We start from the raw sequence: 22,833 nt of genomic DNA on the forward strand, positions 1-22,833 counted from the left end.
ATTTATTTTATTTTTTTTTACTGGCAGCGATCAGCGATTTTTAGCGGGGCTGCGACATTGCGGCGGACAGATTGGACACCTAACTGACACTTTTGAGGAGACCACTGACAGTACTACAGTAATCAGTGCTAAAAATATGCGCTGTTACTGTACTAATGACACTGGCAGGGGAGGGGTTAACACCAGGGGCAATCAAAAGGTTAAGTGTGCTCCTAGGGGGTGCTTTCTAACTGTATGAAGGATTGACTCAGTGGATGAACACAGAGACCTGTGTTCCTAAATAGGAGAAACACAGGATCCCTGTGTTCATCTCTGACAGAACAGAGGTCTGCCTTGTTTACATAGGCAGACCGCTGTTCTTTCGCCATGGGGAGCGATTGCGGATGGCCAGCAGACATCGTGTCTGCCGAATTTGCTGATTGGCTCACCCTCTGGCCAATCGACGTGTGTGCACAACTCTGGCGATGCCTGTTCGCCTCCACTATCTATTACATGAAGCGACGTACAGGTATATAATTTCGCATCATAGAGCCAAATTCCACAGGAAAACCTATGCCGGCTGGTCAGCAAGTGGTTAATATCATTTTAACCACGAGTCTAGGAGCCTTTTTTCTACTCAATCCCCTTAAGTCACAGACCAATTTTGTTTTGTTTTTTAGAGATATGCTTAGATAATATTTTCATTTTCTTTTTTATTAATTTTTTTATTAATTTTTGGATACCTCTTTTTTTTTTTTTTACTAGGTGATTTGAAAGAAATAGTGAAGTTTTCCTGTAGTTTTCCCCAACTCAACGTAAATGTAATATTTATACCCTCAGCTATTTACCTCAAACTATAAATGTTAAAAGCGTGATTTTCATACAAGCAGAAGTTCAAAGTTAATGTTTGTATTTCACTTTAGACTGCCCAAGCCTCCGTACTGACAGGAATGCAGAAACATTGTATTTGCAGTGATTTGCTATAAGGAGTGCTGTGTAGCAGTTCTGGAAGCCAAGGAGCTGATCATTTCATCTCGTGAGCTTAATGATGGACTCCAGACATCTGACTGAGCACCAGCTGTTCTACAGTAGCACTAAATGCCTTGGGATCCACCGGCGCTGCTGAGTCCTGATGATGTTTTTTTAAAATCAAAATAGCACAGTCCTAGGGCAGTTTTAAAATGGCACCTAGGAGGCAAGAGGTCAACCTGGAAACTCCAACCCATAAATATAGAATTTGAAAAAAACAAAAATGGGATTTTTGACTTACCGTAAAATCAATTTCTCTGATTTTCATTGACGGACACAGCTCCTGATATTCATAATCATTGGGTTATACTTCCCCTCTACAGGAGTACGACACTAGGCAGAAAATAATTCTGGCTACACCCATAGGCAGTCCCAGGGGGTATACTCCCTCTCTCTGCTATAGCCACTCAGTTTTGTTACAAGCAGTGTCAGGAGAATTATAACTCCACAGAGGGGTGGTGCTGTGTCTGTCAATGAACATCAGAGAAATGGATTTTACGTTAAGTCAAAAATCCCATTTTCTCTTTTGTTCATTGATGGACACAGCTCCAGATATTCATAACCATTGGGACATTCCAAAGCAGTGTTAAACATGTGGGGTGGGAACCACAAAAAAATTCCCAAGGCTAAACAATAGCCAACCAGGCAACAGGAGCTCAACCAAACTGGAACTCACCTGAAAAAACACACCCTCAAAGAGAATCGGGTCCTCTTAAACAGCAGCCTGTAAAACCTTGCGGCCAAAAGAAGCATCCACAGATGCCAACACATCCACTTTATAAAACTTTGTAAAAGGCAACCAGGTGGCCGCCGTGCAAACCTGCGTCACTGACGCCTGATGACGGAAAGCCCAAGAGGCACAAAGCACCCTGGTAGAGTGCGCCTTGACTAGGAAAGGAGGAACTTGACCCCTGATGGAATAGGCCTGAATCACCATCTGTCTGATCCATTTGGAAATGGTCGCAGACAAAGCAGACAACCCTTTTCGAGGTCCATCCGTGAGCACAAAGAAAGAGTCTGACTTCCTAAGACTTCGTAGCTGCCAGGTACACCCTAATTGCCTGGACCACATCCAAGGCATGCAAGGCAATTTCCTTCAGATGTTTAGGCCTGGGACACAGGGAAGGCAACACAATACCTTCATTAAAATTAAAATCAGAGACAACCATTGGAAGCAACAGGGGTGAAGAACACCATCTTATCTCTGTGAATCACCAGGTAAGGTGAACGACAGGATAACGCCGCCAGTTCTGACACCCTGCGCGCAGAGGTGATAGCCAATAAAAGGCCACCTTCTGGGACAGCGTAAGCAGGGAAATCTCCTGAATATTTTCAAAGGGGGTCTTCTGTAGAGCTAAAAAGCACCAAATTAGGATCCCAAGGTGGCAACGGATCCCGCACTAGAGGAACCAAATGTCAAACACCCTGAAGAAAAGTACGCACCAGGGAGTGTGTAACCAAAGGTCGTTAGAAGAAGACTGCCAAGCTGACATCTGGCCCTTCATGGCCAATTTCTGTTCAACCCCCCCCCCCCATTGAAGGAAGGTCAAGATCTGAGCCACAGAGAAGGAGCGAGGGAAAACCCCAAGAGACTCACACCACACAATGTACGTCTTCCACGTACGATGGTAGACCTTCCTAGAGGTAGATTTTCTAGCTTTCAACAGGGTAAGAATCACAGACCCAGATAAACCCCTATCCTTCAGCACCGTATGTTCAACAGCCAAGCTGTCAATGCCAGTGATTGTAAAGCAAGATGGAAGATCGGTCCTTGGGACAGAAGATCCTCCCTGAGAGGAAGCTGACAAGGAACGTCGGCAACCAGCAGCACCAGATTGGCGTACCAAGCCCGACAAGGCCAGTCCAGAGCCACTAAGATGACTGGAATCCCCTCTTCATCGATCCTGCGTAGAAATCTGGGCAGAAGCTTGAGAGGAGGGAAGGCGTAAATCAGACGATGACCCCATGGGGCCCCCAGTGCGCGAGGTTTTGCCCGGACCGCAAACCTCTGCAACTTTCTGTTGAGCCAAGACACCAACAGATCCACCTCGGGGGTGCCCCACCAGAGACACAGCTGATGAAACACCTCCGGATGAAGGGCCCACTCCCGTGGTCCAACACCTACAGACTAAGGCAATCCGTCTGCCAATTTTCCAACCCGGGAATGTGTACGGCGGAGAGGGCTGGAAAGAACTGCTCTGCCCACCTTAGAATGCCGGCTACCTCCAGAACTGCCAGAACACTTCTTGTGCCCCCTTGGTAATTAACATAAGCCACAGCCATGGCATTGTTCAAATGAATTTGCACTGGACAACCCTAAAGACGATCCATCCAATGATCCAGACAGTCTGATCGCTCGGAGTTCCAAGTCATTGATCAGGAGTCTGGACTCTTCCAGCGTCCAGATCGCCTGAGCAGAATGCTTGCCGAGGACGCCTCCCTAGCCGGACAGGCTGGCATCCGTGGTGACTACTGTCCAATACAAGGGGAGGAAGGAATTTCCCAGCCGAAACGCCAGAGAACCAAGCCACCATATCAGAGACTCCTCTGTGCCCCGACTCAGCCCGATTTGATAGTCCAGAGACTGCGGAGTCTTGTCCCATTTGGTCAGAATTTCCCTTTGCAGAGACCTCATATGGAACTGTGCAAACAGAACTGCCTCGAAGGTAGACACCATCAGTCTCAGCACCCGCATACAAGTCCGGAGGGATGACCATTTGTTGGACAGCAGGAGGCGAATTGCAGCCTGCAATTTCTGGAGTTTGTCTAGAGGAAGGAGCACTCTGGCTATGACCGAGTCCAGAGTCAGGCCCAGATAGTCCAGCTTTGTGGATGGAACCAGAGCAGATTTCTGAAAATTCAGAATCCAGCCGAACTCCCGCAGAGTTCGTATTGTGATCTCCAGGTTCTCCAGCAGAGCAGAGGGAGACTCTGCTCGCAGAATGAGATGGTCCAAGTAGCCCAGTACAGCTATCCCCAGTTGACGTAGCAAAGTTAGCACCGGGGCTAACACTTTTGTGAAGACCCGAGGAGCAGATGCGAGACCAAAGGGTAATGCCACAAGATCATAATGCTCCTCTCCCACAGCAAAGTGGGGGAAACGCTGGTGACTAGCACATATTGGAATGTGAAGGTAGGCATCCTTGATATCGATAGAGGCGAGGAAATCCTCCTGACGCACGGATGCCTCCACCATTTGAATGAACTCCATTCTGAACTTCTGTATCCGCACAAAAGCAGTTTAGCGCCTTGAGATCCAGGATTGGACGCTTTTTGCCTTCCTTCCTGGGAACTGTGAACAGGTTTGAGTAACTGAATGACTTTGTGGACCCACTTGTCTTGCACCCGGGAAGTCCGGAAACCAACAAAGACATCCCCCCACCCCCGATGCAGGTGAGGGCGCACCTTCATGCAGAAGGAGCCTTGTCCACGGGTCTTGAGAAGCCTGATCTTGGCTTGCCAGACCAGGTTCATTTGGATCCTCTAGAAAAGGCCCTAAAAGGCTTCAAGCTCTTGTCAGTCGACCCTGAGGGATGAAAAAAAACTTCTTATGGAGCTGAAAAGGAAGGCCCATGTCTACAACGAGGTTCCTTGCCCTTAGTACCCTGCGGAAGAAAAGTACTCTTCTCCCCTGTGAGACCTTTATTGATGTCAGGGTAGCTCCAAACAGGCGATCTCCTTGAAAAGGAAGATCAGTAAAGACCTTCTTTAAAGTCTGATCACCACTTGAGCCAAAAGACACGCAGAAGGACCACTGTCAAAACAGAGATGTGAGCCATCAGTGGAGCCGCATCCAAAGAGGCATCACAGATAAGCTGCAGCCCCTGGACCAGCTGGTTTGCCAGCATGGCAAAGGCAGGGGGGAGCTGTTCCTCCTGCAGGTCATGGTGTAGGAGCTTAGCCCACTTAGTCAGAGCTTGCGACACTAGGGCAATGGTGAATACCGGCCTCATTGCCAAACCAGCCAGAGTGTACATAGTTCGGGGCCACAGCCTCTGCCTTCCGGTTAGCTGGATCCTTAAAGGCCGGGGTCTCTTCAAGCAGAATAATGTTTAATCTGGAGACCGGAGGGTCCACCACCGGTGACACAGTCTACTTCTTAAGAAGGGTGCCTCATAGGAGGTAACGCCTAGTAAAGACGCTTTGGTCATCCCCACTCTTTAGAGACAGTTCTGTCAAAATAGGCAGGGAAAAGAAACACCGTGCCACTTTGGATGGCTTGTGAGTGCCAAAGGGCACCTGCGCCTCCATGGCAGCTTTAGCTGCATCCTCCATCTTCAGGGTCTCATGCACAGATACAATCAGTGCATCCACCAGTGCCTTTTCTTGCGCAGTTGCAAACGTGGAGGAATCATCCTCACTATCAGAGGATTCCAGGCGGCTGATTAAGTTTTAGGATCGGATAAGACAGATAAGACAGGGGAAGGGGCGCTTTTTGCTAGCCCATCTCCTGCAAGCCACCTCCACCCGGGACACAAGGGACCGCCGTCAGTGCATGGATGGATGGTTGGGACCCGGAGAGGGGATCAGGTGGGGAAATGTGCCCCATGAGTCACCAGGGGGGACATCACAAAAAGTGTAAAACAGTGCTAAGGGACAACCCCCACCACGCTGGCAGCACCACCTGGTCACCAGGCACAAAGCATCAAGGGATCCTCAGCAGAGAGGGAGAGAAGAGGGAGAGGACCCCACCAGACCCACCACCCACAGAAACAGGCACCTGTAGCCACCAAGAGAATCTGCACTACACATGTGGCCCCCACCAGGTAAAAACTCCCCCCCACACAGTTGACCTTCCAGTCGCAGGTGGCGCACCCCCCCCGGCCCCCATCGCCAGTTAGTGCCTTGCACCTATCCCAGGAAAGTAGCCAGGTCACCCAATAAGCCTCAGCGTGGAGGAGGGGGCAGGATGAGGGGCTTGGCAAGGGGGGGGGTGCCTGTGGGAAGGAAGGGATCCAAGGAGAGGCCCATGTCCACCCCAAAACCCTCCAGGGGGAGAGGGGGGGACAGCTACTAACCATACCAGGAACCAGGCGGGCTCAGCTCTAAACAGAACCCCTCTCCATCTAAATGGGGGGCTGTCGGCCAGGAAGAATGCTGTGATTCGGGCCGAGACCCGGTTGTATGCGACCTCAGGAGGTGTTTAACTGACAGGCCAGCCCCCGTCCAGTGGGGCTATGTTGTGGCCGATCTAGCACAGAGCTGAGGTCTGCGTGCGCTCGCTGGCCAGACTGGTGTGACCACCAGATCTAGATGATCCAGCCCCTCGCCCAGACCAGCAGTTGATTGTAGATCTCACAGGAAAAAATCCAGGACGAAAAAATTTTCTATCTAAAAAAGATCCCAGCAAGGAAATAGGTCCTTACTCCTGACTAGGCAGAGAAAAACCAAGCGGCTATAGCAGAGAGTATACAGGGAGTATACCCCCTTTGACTGCCCATGGGTGTAGCCAGAATTCTTTTCCTCCTACTGTCCTACTCCTGTAGGGAGCAGTATAACCCAATGGCTATGAATATCAGGAGCGGTGTTTGTCAATGAACAAAAGAGAAAAGGTAGTTTCCATGACAGAATAACAATAAATGGTAATACTGACAACTCATCAGATGAGTAAAATCGTGATACAAGGAGGTAACAGCAGATTCATAGTTTGTGTAGGCCTAGCAGGCTATCCATGAAAAAGCAGCCAGGGGAGAGCTGATAATGGCTCCCTTTCCGTAGACAAAAGGGGTCAGACCCTAGGCATCAGACAGTGTAAACGGGGGTCACGGAAAAAAAAAAAGTATATAAATAAGATAGAGGAGGGGGCAAGAGGGGGGAGAAGTGAAGGCATAGAAGGAAAAGGACAGAGGGGGGGGGGGGGGAGGAAATGGAATGTGTTTGTATGTCCAAATGGGGAGCAAGTGCTCTTCAGTCAGCAGAATAGACATCAAAAAGGGCTTTCCCCTCTTCAGTGTCGACAAACATGTTCCACGACTTTCAGGTTTTGAAGTACCTCTCACGTTTATGCTGCGCATTAAGCACTAGATCCTCCATCTGGTTTAGTTCTTCTATCCTGTGAAGCCAGTGGCCTATGGTCGGTGGCTGCAGACAATTCCAAGTAAGAGGAATGCATGATCGGGTGGTGGTGAGAAGATGGTGGATTATAGTTACATAGTAGTTGAGGTTAAATAAAGGCAATAGTCCATCCAGTTCAACCTGTGTAGGTGTGTGTGGCCGTAATCATCTCTCATACCCCTGAATGTTCTGATCATTGAGATGTGCGTCCAAGAATCTTTTGAAAGCAACCATACTTCCCGCAGAAACCACCTCTTGTGGTAGAGAATTCCACAATCTTGTAGCCCTAACAGTAAAGAACCCCCTGCGTTGCCTGAGGTTAAAACGCTTCTCCTCTAATCGCATTGTATGCCCTCGAGTCCTCATGCAATCTTTTCGACTGAATAACTTTTTTTCTATGCTGAGATCACCATTGAGATATTTATAAATTGCTATCATGTCCCCCCTCAGGCGTCTCTTCTCCAGGGAGAATAAATCAAGCGATTGCAGACGCTCTTCATAATTAAGGTCCTCCAATCCCCTAATTAGTTTAGTTGCCCTTCTCTGGACTCTCTCCAGCTCCAATCCATCCCTCCTGAGGACTGGCGACCAGAACTGGACAGAATACTCCAGATGCGGTCGGACCAGAGTTTTATGAAGTGGTATGATTATAGTTTTATCTCTGGAATACATCCCTTTCTTTATGCATGCTAATATTCTGCCGTCTTTGGCAGCTGCCGCTTGACATTGCATGCGATTGCTTAGTCTATCCTCTACCAAGACTCCCAGATCTTTCTCCATTTTTGATTCCCCCAAAGGTTCCCCCCCTAACGTGTATTGTGCTTTTATGTTTTTAGTCCCCAAGTGAAAAACCTTACACTTCTCCACATTAAACCTCATTTGCCATGTCGTTGCCCACTCCGTTATTTTGTCCAGGTCATTCTGTAGGATATCTGCTTCATGCCGTGTAGTTATTGCCCTGCCCAATTTTGTGTCATTTGCAAAAACTGATATAGATCTCTTATAAATTTTAGATGGAATAGTTGAGTCATGAAGGAGAAAAAAGGCTTGATCTTCTGGGACCACATGGTCAATGAATTTTTGGACAATCCTCCGATCCTCTTTCCAGTAATGGAGAAGCTTGGGGCAGAAGACAACCCATCAAGTTTATTCTTCCCTCATATTGGTCAGCCACCTGGCTGCCTGGGGTAAATCGCCCAATTAAACCATAAACTGTTGGAATGTGTGAGAATCAAATCTGATTTTGGGTACCTTTTTTTTAGATAAGTGTGCATTGTGCCACTAAAACCAAAATGTACATATTAATTTTATATTGATGTTTTGGGAATTTTTCTATTTACATCCTGCCAGTTTGTGATATGCAAGAAACTTACCATTGTAATATCTGAAATCTGGTCAAACTGTGTATTTTGACAATGTCTAGTCAAGTTGAGTTAGTGTGGCCTGTGTGCATGAATTTTCTTAAAAAAAGGGAAGAACCATGTTGACAAGTTGATTTTTTTTTTATTACTGAATCAGGCAGCAAATGACAAACAATTAGAATTCCCTAAGCATCGTTTCCAAAAAAAGGAGAGGACCAGCCCTTCTAGATTGCGAGGAGCATCATAAAAAAATCTTTAAATTATATTAAAGGATTTTATTCATCCCCTGCAAAAATAAAGTAATCTACAGTTTCTGCTCTCGATAGTAAGTTTAGTGCAAGAAGAAACAAAGCTTTAAACCACATTTGTAGCTTGATAAAAATGAATGTCCCCATTGACCACTCACCTTTTAAGTTCTAAGGGTGCCTTTGAAGTACAGTGACATTGCAATAAATGTGATAACATCATCACACCAAATAAGTCTCTGATCTGCAAAATACACCTGTGACTACATGCAAATACAAATCCATAGCATACAATCATTATTTCCAAGTTTTACAATAGGACATATGTTATTCAGAAAAGGCCTGACACTAGCTGTATTCTTTTACTGTTCTGGGAATGTTTACTGTGATAACTGGGACACTAATGTGTACAAGCACTCGTCTTTTTGAAACATTAACCAATGCTTGTTATCACCAAGTGCAGTGCAAATTCCCACTGAAAATAGTCAATATTGTCCCATGCCTGTTAGTGAGCCCACTGTTCTTAGTCAGAACACAGATTATAAGAGACTGTTTTTGTAATTCCAATGTGACAAAACAGGACAGGGGAAGGGATCAAATCCAGATTTTATATAAACCATATGCAGTGCAAATGAATCTGAACTTTCTTCAAGAAGTGTCCCATCAGCAGGTTACTGTGCTGACCTGCTGCTTGCCAACAAAGTCCAAAATAAAGTCCATCTCATTGTGTCCAAGGTAGAGCTCAGGCAGCTCTTCAATTCTGTCCAGACCCAATTCCAGAGCCAATGATGTCAACGTATCTTCATCAATGAGGTCTGCGTCTGTCACGTTTAGGATGGGCATGTGCTGGTGGTGACTAGGTGCCATTCTGTAGGTGAGCTGACTTTGTAAAAGTCCAGGGTTTCCCATATTTGGATATCCTTGGTATGGATTGTTGAGTTTCTGAAGTTGCATAGTGGCCATAAGTTGCTGTGTTGCCATATAGGGCTGGGCTTGTCCAGGGTACATTGCTGCTGACGTATGCTGGTGCATATTCATTCTTGTCCTCATATTTCCATCAGGATTGGTACTTCCATACTGCATCATTGGTGCTGCAATTGTGTTTCGTATAGCATGAGGGGGAACTGGAGTCTGCATTCCATTCATGTTCATCCTGTAGTTGGGATGTCCATTGTGCATGGCTGCCATCATCATCGGGTCTGCCATCCCTATGAATCTGAGAAAATAGCACAGTTGCATGAATTTAGGGTCACATATAAATATATATATATATATATATATATATATATATATATATATATATATATATATATATATATATATATATATATATATATATATATAAATACTTTGACACAGTTAAAGCAAAAGCCAAAACATTTTATTTACACATTTTGAACTCAACCCCTGGCATGTCTTTTTCCCTTTTCATATTTTAGTAGTGTGCACACTGCACAGGATAGAAAGTAATCAAAAATGTCCCCAAAAAGTTAAAAAAAAAAAAAGTGTGAAAACTTTTTGAAGCGGCCTCGTACATATAGGGGAGGAGTTTTACGTGCCTTTTGTATTTAGGAAGGCGAAGAATCAGCATTCTTCTTAAAAAGACTACAGTAGCTTCTTGAGCTGTCCTTCCTTATCCAAGCCTAAGCTTTGCTGTACATGGATTACAAAGAGGCTAATACTAACTTAAATCCAGGTACTTACATTGCTTGCATTAAACAAAAATACATTTAATAGTGTATTAATGATTATAGAGCTGCATCCATTTGCACCTTTTTATTGGCCTGGGATTCAGCTCTAATAACTGCACGTGCCTTTCAATCACAGATTGTAAGTATGTAAAGTGGGTTCTGCCAAGTACTATAAATAATTAAGTAAAGTATTAAGTAGCTAATCTAGACACTTAATGAAATAATATTTTAAAAATTAGGTACATATATAAGGCATTTGAAAAAAGATACTAAATGTAAATTTCTGTAATATTATATGGCTTAATCAAATCTGAAGTTGCAGCACCAGTCACAAAACCATAACAACACAATAAATGTTCATGCCTTGGTGAATCACATTCCCCGCATTTCTTCTCCTGGAGTCATGGTGACGTGGAGTGAGGGTGAATCTTCCAAATTCACTCAAAAGATTGTGATAAAACCATGTCTGAAGTTCCAACCCTTTCCCACTCTATTCAAAAGAAGCTTTATACACTCTATACAAAAAACGTTCAAAATAAGTTTACTATGTTATTATTAAGATCTTTAAAATATTTAACTAAAACCTGGTACATATGGGAGCAAATATTGTCTAGTAGTGGTCGGTTCAACAGAAACCGGCCAAGTTGGCCAACATTCGGCCCATGTTTATGGCAGCCTGTCTGACAGAAGCCAGCTAAACATCCAGCTTCTGTGGAATGGGCATGCCAGAACATCTGCTGATCAGCCATTAGTTGCGAGCGCTGACTGGTGTGTTCTGGTGATGGGCAGTCCACAGAGGCGTAAGAGCCTTCAGGGCCCCAGTCAGTGCAAAAAAACATTAACCGCTTGCCGACTGCTCACAGTATATTTACTGCGGCAGTCAGCCCCTCACAGGCAGAGTGACGTAGGTCTACGTCGCTAGCCTGTGAGGCTCTGGGGAGCGAGCGCGCGCCCGCGGAGGCGCGCTCCCGCGCCCGCGCGGTCACGGACCCCCCCCGCGTGTGTGACTGGCGGACCCGATGTCCGCCGGTCACTCGGCGATCGTCGGGGGAGAGGGAGAAAGGCAGGCAGCTAGTGTAAACAAGCTGCCTGTCATTCTCCTCGGTGTAAAGACACTGATCACACGGATCTACTATGTAGATCCGTTGATCAGTGTCCTTACAGCTCAAGCCACAGCCAATCACAGTAGAAAGCACGCCCCTAGGGACACACACAGCCCCTCCCTCCCAAATAAAGTTAACCCCTTCACTACCAGTGTATTTTTACAGTAACAGTGCATATGTATAGCACTGATTACTGTAGAAATGTCACTGGTAACCCCAAAAGTGTCAAAAATGTCAGTCAAGGGTCCGATCTGTCCGCCCCAATGTCGCAGTACCGCAAAAAAAAAAAAAAATCGCAGATCGCCGCCATTACGCGTTAAAAAAAAAAAAAAACACCAAAAATGACAAAAATCTTTCCCTTTGTTAGTAAATGCGATAACTTTTGCGCAAACCAATAAAAATACGCTTTTTGCGATTTTTTTTACCAAACATATGTAGCATAAAACAAATTGGCCGAAAATGTTAAAAAAATTTTGATTTTTACATTTTTTTTTGGGGAATTTCATATAAAAAAAATGTGAAAAATATTGTTATTTTTGCAAAATGTACGCTCTTTTTTTGTTTATAGCGCAAAAAGTAAAAATCGCACAGGTGATCAAATACCACCAAAAGAAAGCTCTGTTTGTGGAAAAAAAAGGACGTCAAATTCGTTTAGGTACAGCGTCGCACGACCGCGCAATTGTCCGTTAAAGTCACGCAGTGCCGAATCGCAAAATACCCCCTGGTCGTTTAGCAGGAAAATCCTCCGGGGCTTAAGTGGTTAAGGGCCCCCTTAATAGTTAGTACAGAGACCTCCTTGCAAGCTCCTCAGTTTTTTTTTCTGTTTAGCCCACTAATCTGAACAAACAAAAAAAAAACCTTAGTGTGTACCAGGCATAATTATGGTTGTTTAGTTTTTAGTCCTCATCACTTCACAATCTCACTTCAAGGCTGCTGTAAAACACCCTGGTAAAACTAGGCATACACAGGTATTCATTTTGGCACCTTTGTGTGGCAGTCTCGGTGAAGGTGAAGGTTCTCCAAAGCTGACCCCATTAAATGGACATCCCTATTGAAGATTTTGTTGGAGAACACAAAAATTATCTCTGATAATTTAGCAGAGATTAACAGCTGTACAATAAGATAGATGTCATATGATACATAAACCTGGTACACACTATTAGTATTTATCTGTTCAACCCAGAGGGTTGAATGAAAAGAAAAAAGAAAACGATTGGTTCCAGTGGGAGCGGCTACACTAACCTCCTCCTCCACTCCGATCAGCACTCTCTGCCATTGGCTTTGGGTTTCCAGCATGCACGTTCGACAAAAGCTGGTCAAATGGCCGGCTTCTGTCCGACATACCACATGAGGCAAATGATTATGTCGGCCAGCAAATGTCTCCCGAAATAATGGATTTACCAACATACTGTATTTTCTGGCGTATAAGACTACTTTTGAACCTCAAAAAAATCCCCCAAAAATGGGGGGTCGTCTTATACGCCGAGTATAATATCTCCAAGGTAACCTAAGTATAAGTATTACCGGTAGATGAAAATTAGGGGGGGTCGTCTTATACGCCCAGTCGTCTTATACGCCGGAAAATACTGTACATGGAATACTAAAATGTACATTTTGGGAATTTGAGGGTTTAACTTTACTTCCATGTCATCAGAGAGTCAAAACACCAGAGTGCATGCTGATATATACATTAGTGATTAGTTAATGAATGGTAAACGTTGTGGTGGTGTGTTTTCCATTTCATTTTTGCAGTTGCTACCTAAACAAATGATTCATTCTGACAGTTAATTTGTAATTTATTTTATGCGATGACCAGTTCCTTAAAACAATGTTTTCTTTTTAAATTGGATGGCATGGATAACGGTTAGAGCCTTGGTTGGGATCTTCTAAAAATTCTACCAATGTTTTTGTGGCAACAGATTACTAGGATTGTCATTAAGCCAGTTCAGACAAATATTTGCCTTAGAAACTCTAATCTACCTCTTGTTTTCCCCAGAAGAGCTATTACAATACTGGGACCGATCAATTGACTATAATAGGCAGAACCTTCCACAAGGAAGAAGGTTTATCTCAGTGCTTCCATACTGTACATAGAGAGAGGCAAGTATCTGAAAGGTTTACTAAATGTATGCAACATTTTTTTTTTGGCCTTTTAACAAGAAGTGGAATGTCACTTTAAGGCAAAGTGCAAACAAGCATAAAAAGAGATTGCATTCCTGGCTCACTCTGCTTTAAGTCCCTGGGTGCACAATACAAAAGATTTGTACTGAGGTGGATGTAATACGCACAAGCATTTCAGCCTCTTGCATACTGGGCATAAAAAATGTTGCTTATACAGGCGATTGGTGTTTTTTTTCTTTCAGCCTGTTAAAGCAACTCTATATTAGCTTATATGTCTGAGCACATTTGGGCATTTACAAGCATTTTAGAAAATGAGCATTTACAGGCTGAATTTTTTTCATTAGGCACCGCGCTACTTTAAACGGACACAGCGATCAATCGACGCTGTACCCAAATAAAATTTTATGTTCTTTTTTTCCCCACAAATAGAGCTTTCTTTTGGTGGTATTTGATTACCTGTGCGATTGTTATTTTTTGCGCTATAAACAAAAAAAAGAGCTCTGAAAAAAAAAAAAAAAAAAAAAAAAAAATAATATATATATATATATATATATATATATATATATATATATATATATATATATATATATATATATATATATATATATTTCACTTTCTGCTATTTAACATTCCCAAAAAAAAAATAAAAAAATTGTATTCTGCTATATATTTTTGGTAAAAAAAAAAAAAAAAAAAAAAAAATCCCAGTAAGTGTATTTTGATTGGTTTGCTCAAAAGTTATCGCGTCTACAAAACTAGGGAAAATATTTATGTAATTTATATATTTTTTTTTATATATATTTTTTTTTTTAACTAGCAATGGCGGTGATCAGTGATTTTTAGCGGGGCTGCGACATTCCGGCAGACAGATTGGACCCCTAACTGACATTTGACACTTTTGGGGGACCAGTGACATTACTGCAGTAATCAGTGCTAAAAATATGCATTGTTACTGGCAGGGAAGGGGTTAACCCAGGGGCGATCAAAGGGTTAAGTGTGAGCCTAGTGGGTGTTTTATAACTGTGGGGGGGGTGGGCTTGTAATATCAACACAGAAACCTGTGATCCCAAGTAGCAGGAACACAGGGGCTCTGTGTTGGTAGCAGAGAGAACAATGGTCTGCTGGGTTTACAACAGCAGACCGCCCTTATCTCTTCACAGGGAGCGATCACGCTTCACAGGGAGCAATCGCGGCCGCCGCCCCCACGCCTCAGCTTCCCCTCTGGCGAGTGGGCGCAGGCGCGCGCCCCCAGGATCGCTTCGGCGAACTGCCGTACAGGTAGGGCGATTCGCCGGACCATGCCGACCTGCCACTGTATAACTGCAGGGGCTGGTTGGCAAGTGGTTAAAATGGTTGTAAAGGCTAAAGGTTTTTTATCCTAATGCAATCTATGCATGAAGATAAAAATCCTTCTGTGTGCAGCAGCCCCCCTCAGCCCCTTTAGGTCCAGTGATGTTGCAGGAGTGTCATGGCTGCCTGGAACTCCCCTCCTCATTGGCTGAGACAGCAGCGTGGCGCCATTGACTTCCGCTGCGGTAAAGTCAGTCAGCCAGTGAGGAGAGAGGGGAGGGGGAGGCCGGCCATAGCTCCATGTCTGAATGGACACAGGGAGCTCTGACTCGGCTTGGGTGCCCCCATAGCAAGCTGCTTGCTGTGGGGGCACTCAACAGGAGTAAGGAGCCAGGAGCACTGAAGAGAGACCCGAGAAGAGGAGTTTCCAGGCTGCTCTGTGCAAAACCACTGCACAGAGGAGGTAAATATTCATATGTTTTTTTTTTTTTTTTTTTTTTTTTTTAAGATAAAAATACCAAAGGAAAAAGACTTTACAATCACTTTAGGCCTAGTAAACACTAGAAAACCGGGTGACTGATTGTTCAATTTTCCAGGAAAGCGCATAACGATGTAGTCGGAATGGTATTGACTTGTGTGAAAATTAACGGACGACAAAGGCAAACGTAGTCACATACTAGCATAATGGAAAATGAAGTGCAGGGTTGTTCTATGCGTCTGAGCATGCACATTTTTTTTCTATTCAATTGTTTCCGTACCATTACTGTATACATTAAATGAAAATTGGAAGTTTTGTTCGCTTACAATTAAAATTTTCCAGGCTGCACTTTCTGTTTTGTTTGTTCGAAAAGTCAGAATCGGCTGTTGAAAGCACTATACTAATGATCAGATAACCAGCCGATCGTTCGTTGTACAACATTTTTCTTACAATCTTCTTATCGTGTGTATGGTTCTTTAGAAAAGTGAATTTTGCTACAGTGCCTTTGGCTGCTTATTTTGTGGTTCGAAAACTAAGCAATAGGCCACGGCTCCATTCACACCTGGGCGTTTGAGCGTTTTTCAGCTCCAAAAACGCCAAAAAAAATGTTCCAAAACGCCCAACAAGTAAAACCCCATTCATTTAAATGGCCCCCTGTTCACATCTGAGCGTTTTAATGCCTGAAGCAAAACGCCTGTAGCTGAAAAAAGTACATGAGCTTCTTTTTGGGCTGATTACCAGCGTTTTTGATAGATGTCAATGCCTGCCTCCAAAAAACGTCAGAAAATCGCAGTAAAAATCGCGGTAAGAAAACGCTACGCTCAAGTGTGAATGCAGCCTTAAACATCAAAGGTTACGTTCACATGTAGGCGTTTTGGGAGCTTTTTTCTGCTTTAGGATCAGCTCTCAAAACGCTCAACAAGACAAATCCTATTCATTTCAATGTTTACATCTGAGCGTTTTGACGCCGTGAGCAAAATGCCCAACGCTCAAAAAAGTAGAGGAGCTTCTTTTTGGGCAGATTACAGGCGTTTTCCATTGGTCTCTAGTCAATCTAAAAACAAGTGCACAAAAAACGCCTGTAAAAACGCCTGCAAAAATGCCCATAAAAACGCCTGTAATAGCAACGCCAAGATGTGAACGTAGCCAAAAAGAAAGATTGTTGTTTGCTTACTCTAGACCACCCAATCCGTACTAAATAGATAATCAACGACTCACTGGAATAAGAAAATATTTTTATTGTTGAAAATAAATCAAAGAATAAAAAAATGATATATTCAAAATACCAGAACAACCCAAGGAAGTTCTGACATGATGTTGAGACATAGAAGGTTCCCATTTACTAGAGCTATGGACCCCCTCAACTTTTTCAAGGAGTAGCTGCAATACATCCAAGTCTAGTGCTCATGTACTGTATATATAACCAATATTTATAGAAACTTACTAACTAGTACACCCCGCACCTTAGCATTTTCCTATGCGCTGTTTCTTCCTGTCCAGTGATCCTACTGGCTCTGCCGGCAACCTCATGGTGACATGGAAGCAGTGCTGGGACAAGGCCATCCAGCACCCAGGGCAAAGATGCCAAACTGCAGCCCCCCCCCCTTCCCTTAGGGTTAGGGTCAGGGTGCCTACATCCATGCAATAAACCATTGCACCCAGGGCAGCCTTCTCCTCCTGCCCACCCCTTGTCCTGGCACTGCATGGAAAAATAGGTCCAGCCAGAGAAGCCTTTATAAATAAACCTCTAACGCAGGGGTCTTCAAACTACAGCCCTCCAGTTGTTCGGGAACTACAATTCCCATCATGCCTAGTCATGTCTGTGAATGGCAGAATTTTACAATGTCTCATGGGATGTGTAGTTCCGTAATAGCTGGAGGGCCGTAGTTTGAGGATCCCTGGTCTAACGTGGCACCTCTGTGAAATTCTTTTAGATTTTTGAATGTTTAAGGAGCCAACATTACTACTTCATGGGTGGAATCCAATTATGACCAAGGTTCTATCTACATATTTATATAGAAATGACATACTATGCAGCACTGTACAAAAGTAAGTTACACCAACACAAATTAGTATCTGAAAAAAAAGGAGCTTACAGGCTAAGGTCCCTGACAAAGTTATACACAATCAAATTCTATGACTAGTTTGTATAGAAGCTGATTAGTGTACAATCAGAAGGTGGAGCACCTGAGAATCCTTCATAAATGTGGGATGAGCATACAAACTCCATGCAGCTTAAGGATTTATGCTGAGGCCATAGTGCTGAAAGACAAGACTCTAAACACGTAGCTCTCTATAGATGTTCCTCCCAGCACTCAAGGGTGTTTTCCCAGCACTCCTTTTTTCAAGATCATCTTAAGTTTTCATTTTCCCTTGTGAAATATAGACAGCAATATGCAAATATAAACCTTAAAAAGAAAGCTGCAGTGATTTAATATGGAGGTTGCCATTGTGAACCTCCCTTTCAGAAAATATCGGCTGCCTGGTTGTCACAGGCTTCACTACTTTCAGAGTATGAAACGAGAATGCACATTTTTAAACTGAAGTTTAGGTATTGATTTTTTTGCATAGTTATATTGGATCGATGTAAGCAGGAATATCTCATACCTGACTGATCCCTGTGTAAACTGCAAATCACTGTAGTAGCTGCCACTACTACAGTGATAGCAGCAGTGTCCAGTGCTGAAATTCTGCAATTCTGAATAGTAACCACAAGGAGTTTCTTGCTCGTCTCTGCTGCCCTTTAGCGAGAGCCTTCTATTTTTTTTTTTTAACATAATGCGTTCTCTAATTGGATGAGGTGGAGGATGTCCAATCAGGGCCCAGAAGAATGCTATTCATACTGTAGTGGTGGTAACTACTAGAGTGACTTGCAGCATACACAGGGATCAGTCAGGTATGAGATTTGCACACTTATTGGTCCAAACAGGACCAACGTAACTATGCTATAAAATTCTTACCTAAACTTAAGTTTTAAAGTGATATTAAACCCAAAACCAAAAATATAAAATATTGCAGCTTACCAATCAATAGATATGCAGGCTGCATTTGTTATTTTTGGGGAGCTTTTTTCACCTGGTGGGGGGGCTCTCTAATACCTCCTGTATTAGAATGCCCCCATTCTGGATGAATGAGCACAGGGGGACACAAGAGAAAGCAGCATTATCAATCTGGTGGGGGAAAGGTAGTGTTAAATGTACTAGCAGATTTAAATACACTAACAAACTGAAGCCAAACTCCAGCTCACACTTTATAAACAGTTTTGTTCCTTTCAGGATAAAGGTTTTACATGAATAGATAAAAGCACCTCTGTCAGTGGTAAGTGGCGGTTCACATATATGCGATGACAGACAGCGCATGTGATTCAGAGCGCACTGCTCTGCAAATCACATGCGATGCCTGCGCGATGCGAATACAGATTGTATGGCTGAATTTGCATCGCATTTGGACACAGCTCGCACAGGACCCTTTTTGGGTCCGCAGCAGAATCACAAAAAGAAATGGTTCACACCGATGCGATCCGATTCATGTCCGAACTGATCTGGGGGGGCGTTGTCGTTAACTCTGTATTGACACCCCCAACGATTCACATATGGCAGTTCAAGTTGAATGCAATGCGTGAACCCGCAGTGTATTCGTAGGGTTCCCGCATCGCATAATCGCATATGTGTGAACCGGGACTAAATGGTTTGTCTCATTCCTGTAAACTGATACATCTGGAAGTGAGCTTGTGCTTTTGAACAACAAACAGACTTACTGGCTTGATCACCAGATAAAAATAGAAGAAAGCCTAATAAAAAAAAACAAATGCAGTTATCACATTTAAAATCTAAAAGCTTTATCTAAAAGCCATATCTCCATATGTGCTCAAGGTCAGGGAACCAGCAAGTATTGAAGCTAGTGGATCAGCATGAGACTTAAGCAGGATACAACTTTTGTTGTTAGATTTCCTTTAGTGTCGGTTCACACTATGGCGATCCGAATTCAGGGGCGACCTGTGAAGTCGCCGTGCACCGCGACTTCGGCGCGACTTTCACTTCACATAATGGAAGTCAATGCAAGTCGACTCCGACTTGTGTCAAAAGTAGTACAGGAACCTTTTTCTAGAGTCGCTCCTATTAGAACCGTTCCCATAGCACTGAATGGACCGCGACTTGTCCGCCTGACAAGTCGCGGTAGTGTGAACCGGCACTTAGAGTTACCTTAAACATGTAGTGGAAGGGCCTGCCTGACTGCATACAAATTGAAAGTGTTTAGATTTGGCCTCATATTATATGGTTTTGGTAAATCTAAAGGAAAAAACCTAAAGACAATTGTATAGTGTTTATGGCCCATTAGGCTGGCCACACTCTAGGAGGTTTTGGTATGAACATTACCATCATTTTCATATGAAAATTCCCATCAGTGTATCCTATGACATGACAAAATGTTTTTTTTTTTCAAAAAGTACCTACTTTTAACATTTAATTTTGATGTGAATAAACACAAAAACCACATTCACTTTTGAAACTAAAACAACTGTTCATTTGAGAAAAAACTTCCATTCTGTGACTGCAGTCAAAAAGAAAGCCGATTTGACTACACTAACGATTAGGAAGTTGACCAAAGATTCCCAAAACTACTTTATTTATTTATTTTTTTATGAAACTCTACTAATATAGTTCAAGATTTAAGAAACTAGTATTTTCAGAAAGGGTGGTCAGCACTGGCAGCTTTTGCAAAGGTTTGTATTAAAAAAATATTTATTTTCATTTAGAAGCAAATTATGAAGTTGTTAACATACTTTGTTTGCTAAAAGAAATACTTTTCAGAGACACCTTTTTTTGAAAAGGAACGTGTCTATTTTAGAACATTCCTCCTACATACCACTGTTTATATCTGCCTTTGTTCTCTCACCTCCCACATTCCCCCTAGAATAGCTATCTGGTTGACATAAAAGTCTCTACAGCTTCAGAGATTTACCAACAATATGTTGGATCAGTTAACTAGATCCAACTATAAAAAAGGTAAGGATTACAGTATATCTAAAGCCACATTTTTATTTGTTTTTTTTAAATCGAGTAAGATATATTTAAACCAGCTTTCACCTATTTTTTTTTTCTCTTCTTGCTGTCTGAGTACACATTTCTCATTACCTCCTGTCCTGAGACACAAGAGGAGATTAAAAAAAGATCTCTTCAATGTAGGAGGAAATCTATTTTTGGTCTTGTTGTCACTGGAGCAAGTGTACTCATTTGAAGACTTCCCCCCCCCCTAAGATTTAGATTTTCCATCACTTTCAGTCCCAGTCACAATGGTCACTAGGAAAAACAGAGAGGTTGAATTTCTCCAGCAGTCACAGACAGTAAATAAAACCTGTAATACAGCAAACCACACAACCAAACCTCATGTACACCCACCTATAGTGGAGAGTGGACAGCAAAAACTGAGTCATCATAAAATGACAAATTCAGAAAAAAAGCCAGCATGCCAACTTGATATCCAGAGTAACCATTTACTGAAGGCCATCTTGACATGCAGAGTAACCATCTACTTAATGCCATTATACCAACTTGACATCCAGAGTAACCTTTTAATGAAAGCCATCATGACATCCAGAATAACCACTTACGGAAAACCATCATGCCAACATGACATCCAGAATAACCACTTACGGAAAACCATCATGCCAACATGACATCCAGAATAACCGCTTAAGGAAAGCCATCATGCCAACATGACATCCAGAATAACCGCTTAAGGAAAGTCAACATGACATCCGGAGTAACTGTTTACTGAACGCCATTATACCAACTTGACATCCAGAGTCATTGTTTACTCAAAGGCATGAAAGCCAACATGGCAACTTGACATCTAAAGCAACCATCTACTGAAAGCCATCATACCACCTTTACATCTAGAGTAACCATTTACTGAAAGCCATCATACCAACTTTACATCTAGAGTAGCCATTTACTGAAAGCCATCATACCAACTTTACATCTAGAGTAGCCATTTACTTAAAGCCATCATACCAACTTTACATCTAGAGTAACCATTTACTGAAAGCCATCATACCAACTTTACATCTAGAGTAGCCATTTACTTAAAGCCATCATACCACCTTTACATCTAGAGTAACTTTTTACTGAAAGCCATCATACCAACTTTACATCTAGAGTAACCATTTACTGAATGCTATTATACCAACTTGGTATCCAGAGTCACTGTTTACCGAAAGGCATCATACCAACTTGACATATAAAGTAACTATTAATTGAAAGCAATCAAGCCAACTTGACATCCAGAGTAACTGTTTACTAAAAGCCATCATGCCAACTAGACATCTAGGAGTAACCATTTACTGAAAGCCATTATATAAAACTTGACATCTAGAGCAACCATTTATTGAAAGCCATCATGCAAATGTGACATCCAAAATACCCATTTACCAAAAGCCATCATGCCAACTTGACATCTAGTGTAACCATTTACTGAACGCTATTATACCAACTTGGTATCCAGAGTCACTGTTTACCGAAAGGCATCATACCAACTTGACATCTAGAGTAACCTTTTGCTGAAAGCCATCATGCCAACGTGACATCCAGAGTAACCGTTTACTGAAAGGCATCATACCAACTTGACATCTAGAGTAACCATTTTCTGAAAGCCATCATGCCAACGTGACATCCAGAGTTACCGTTTACTAAAAGCTAGCATGCCAACCTGACCTATAGGGTAACCATTAATTGAAAGCAATTAAGCCAACATGACATCCAAGCCTCATATCAAAATAAAAACACCAACGTTTTGAGGGTACGTGGACCTTCTTTATCAAGGTTACAAGCAGAGACATTTTGTCCTGATATAGGACTTAAGAAAACAGTTACTCTGGACATCAAGTTGGCCTGCTGGCTGGATTATTTCTATGGTTTAATAATAAAAGTATGACAAGGGTTCCAAACCCCTTTGTACTCTAAAATAAATAAATAAAAAAGGCGTTAGATATTATTAAGTAGTTCAACTGAACTGAACTCATGTCTGAACTGTAATCTGGGTGCAGACTGGAAACAAAGTGTGGTTAATGTATCTAAATATAATTATGTAGCAGGATGATTTTTCAGCTTCCTGTCCCTGGGAGAACTAGCAAAGTCATAATACTGTGACTCCCATCCCCCCCTGCAATTCTTGACTGTACCACCCTATCCACATGTCAGGATTATTGACTGACAGCAGCTTATTGAAGCACAATAAAAGCAGGGAAGCCAGGTTTTGTGAATCGTGACATTATCATTATCTCTGTTATACAGAGCATAACTTCCAATTTTTGATGGTGTTTGAGATACCGGAGCTATAAAAAGGTTGTATTTCATATGTTAATCAGGTAACTTAAACAGACTTATGTCACCCCCCAAACTAACAGCAAATTATTCAATGTAATTGTTCGATGTTCCAATAGATTTTATGTTACAACTTTTGTTTTTTTCTGTACATTAAATA

General features: G+C 42.8%; 1 protein-coding gene across 1 annotated transcript; it reads right to left on the minus strand.

Annotated features, from left to right (window-relative positions):
- Positions 1–8,547: 8,547 nt before the first annotated feature.
- LOC309546106 (cbp/p300-interacting transactivator 3-like) lies at positions 8,548–9,906 on the minus strand. The gene has a single exon (XM_082245630.1). The coding sequence runs from the start codon at positions 9,872–9,874 to the stop codon at positions 9,332–9,334; it is 543 nt and encodes a 180-aa protein (XP_082101756.1). The 5' UTR covers positions 9,875–9,906; the 3' UTR covers positions 8,548–9,331.
- Positions 9,907–22,833: the final 12,927 nt, after the last annotated feature.

This window comes from Pelophylax lessonae (assembly GCF_965119305.1).
Source record: "Pelophylax lessonae genome assembly, chromosome: 2".
Lineage (NCBI taxonomy): Eukaryota > Metazoa > Chordata > Amphibia > Anura > Ranidae > Pelophylax > Pelophylax lessonae.

Bases quoted from the DNA above. Each gene is read 5' to 3' on its own strand.
- LOC309546106 (XM_082245630.1), bottom strand. From the start codon at position 9,874: ATGGCAGACCCGATGATGATGGCAGCCATGCACAATGGACATCCCAAC.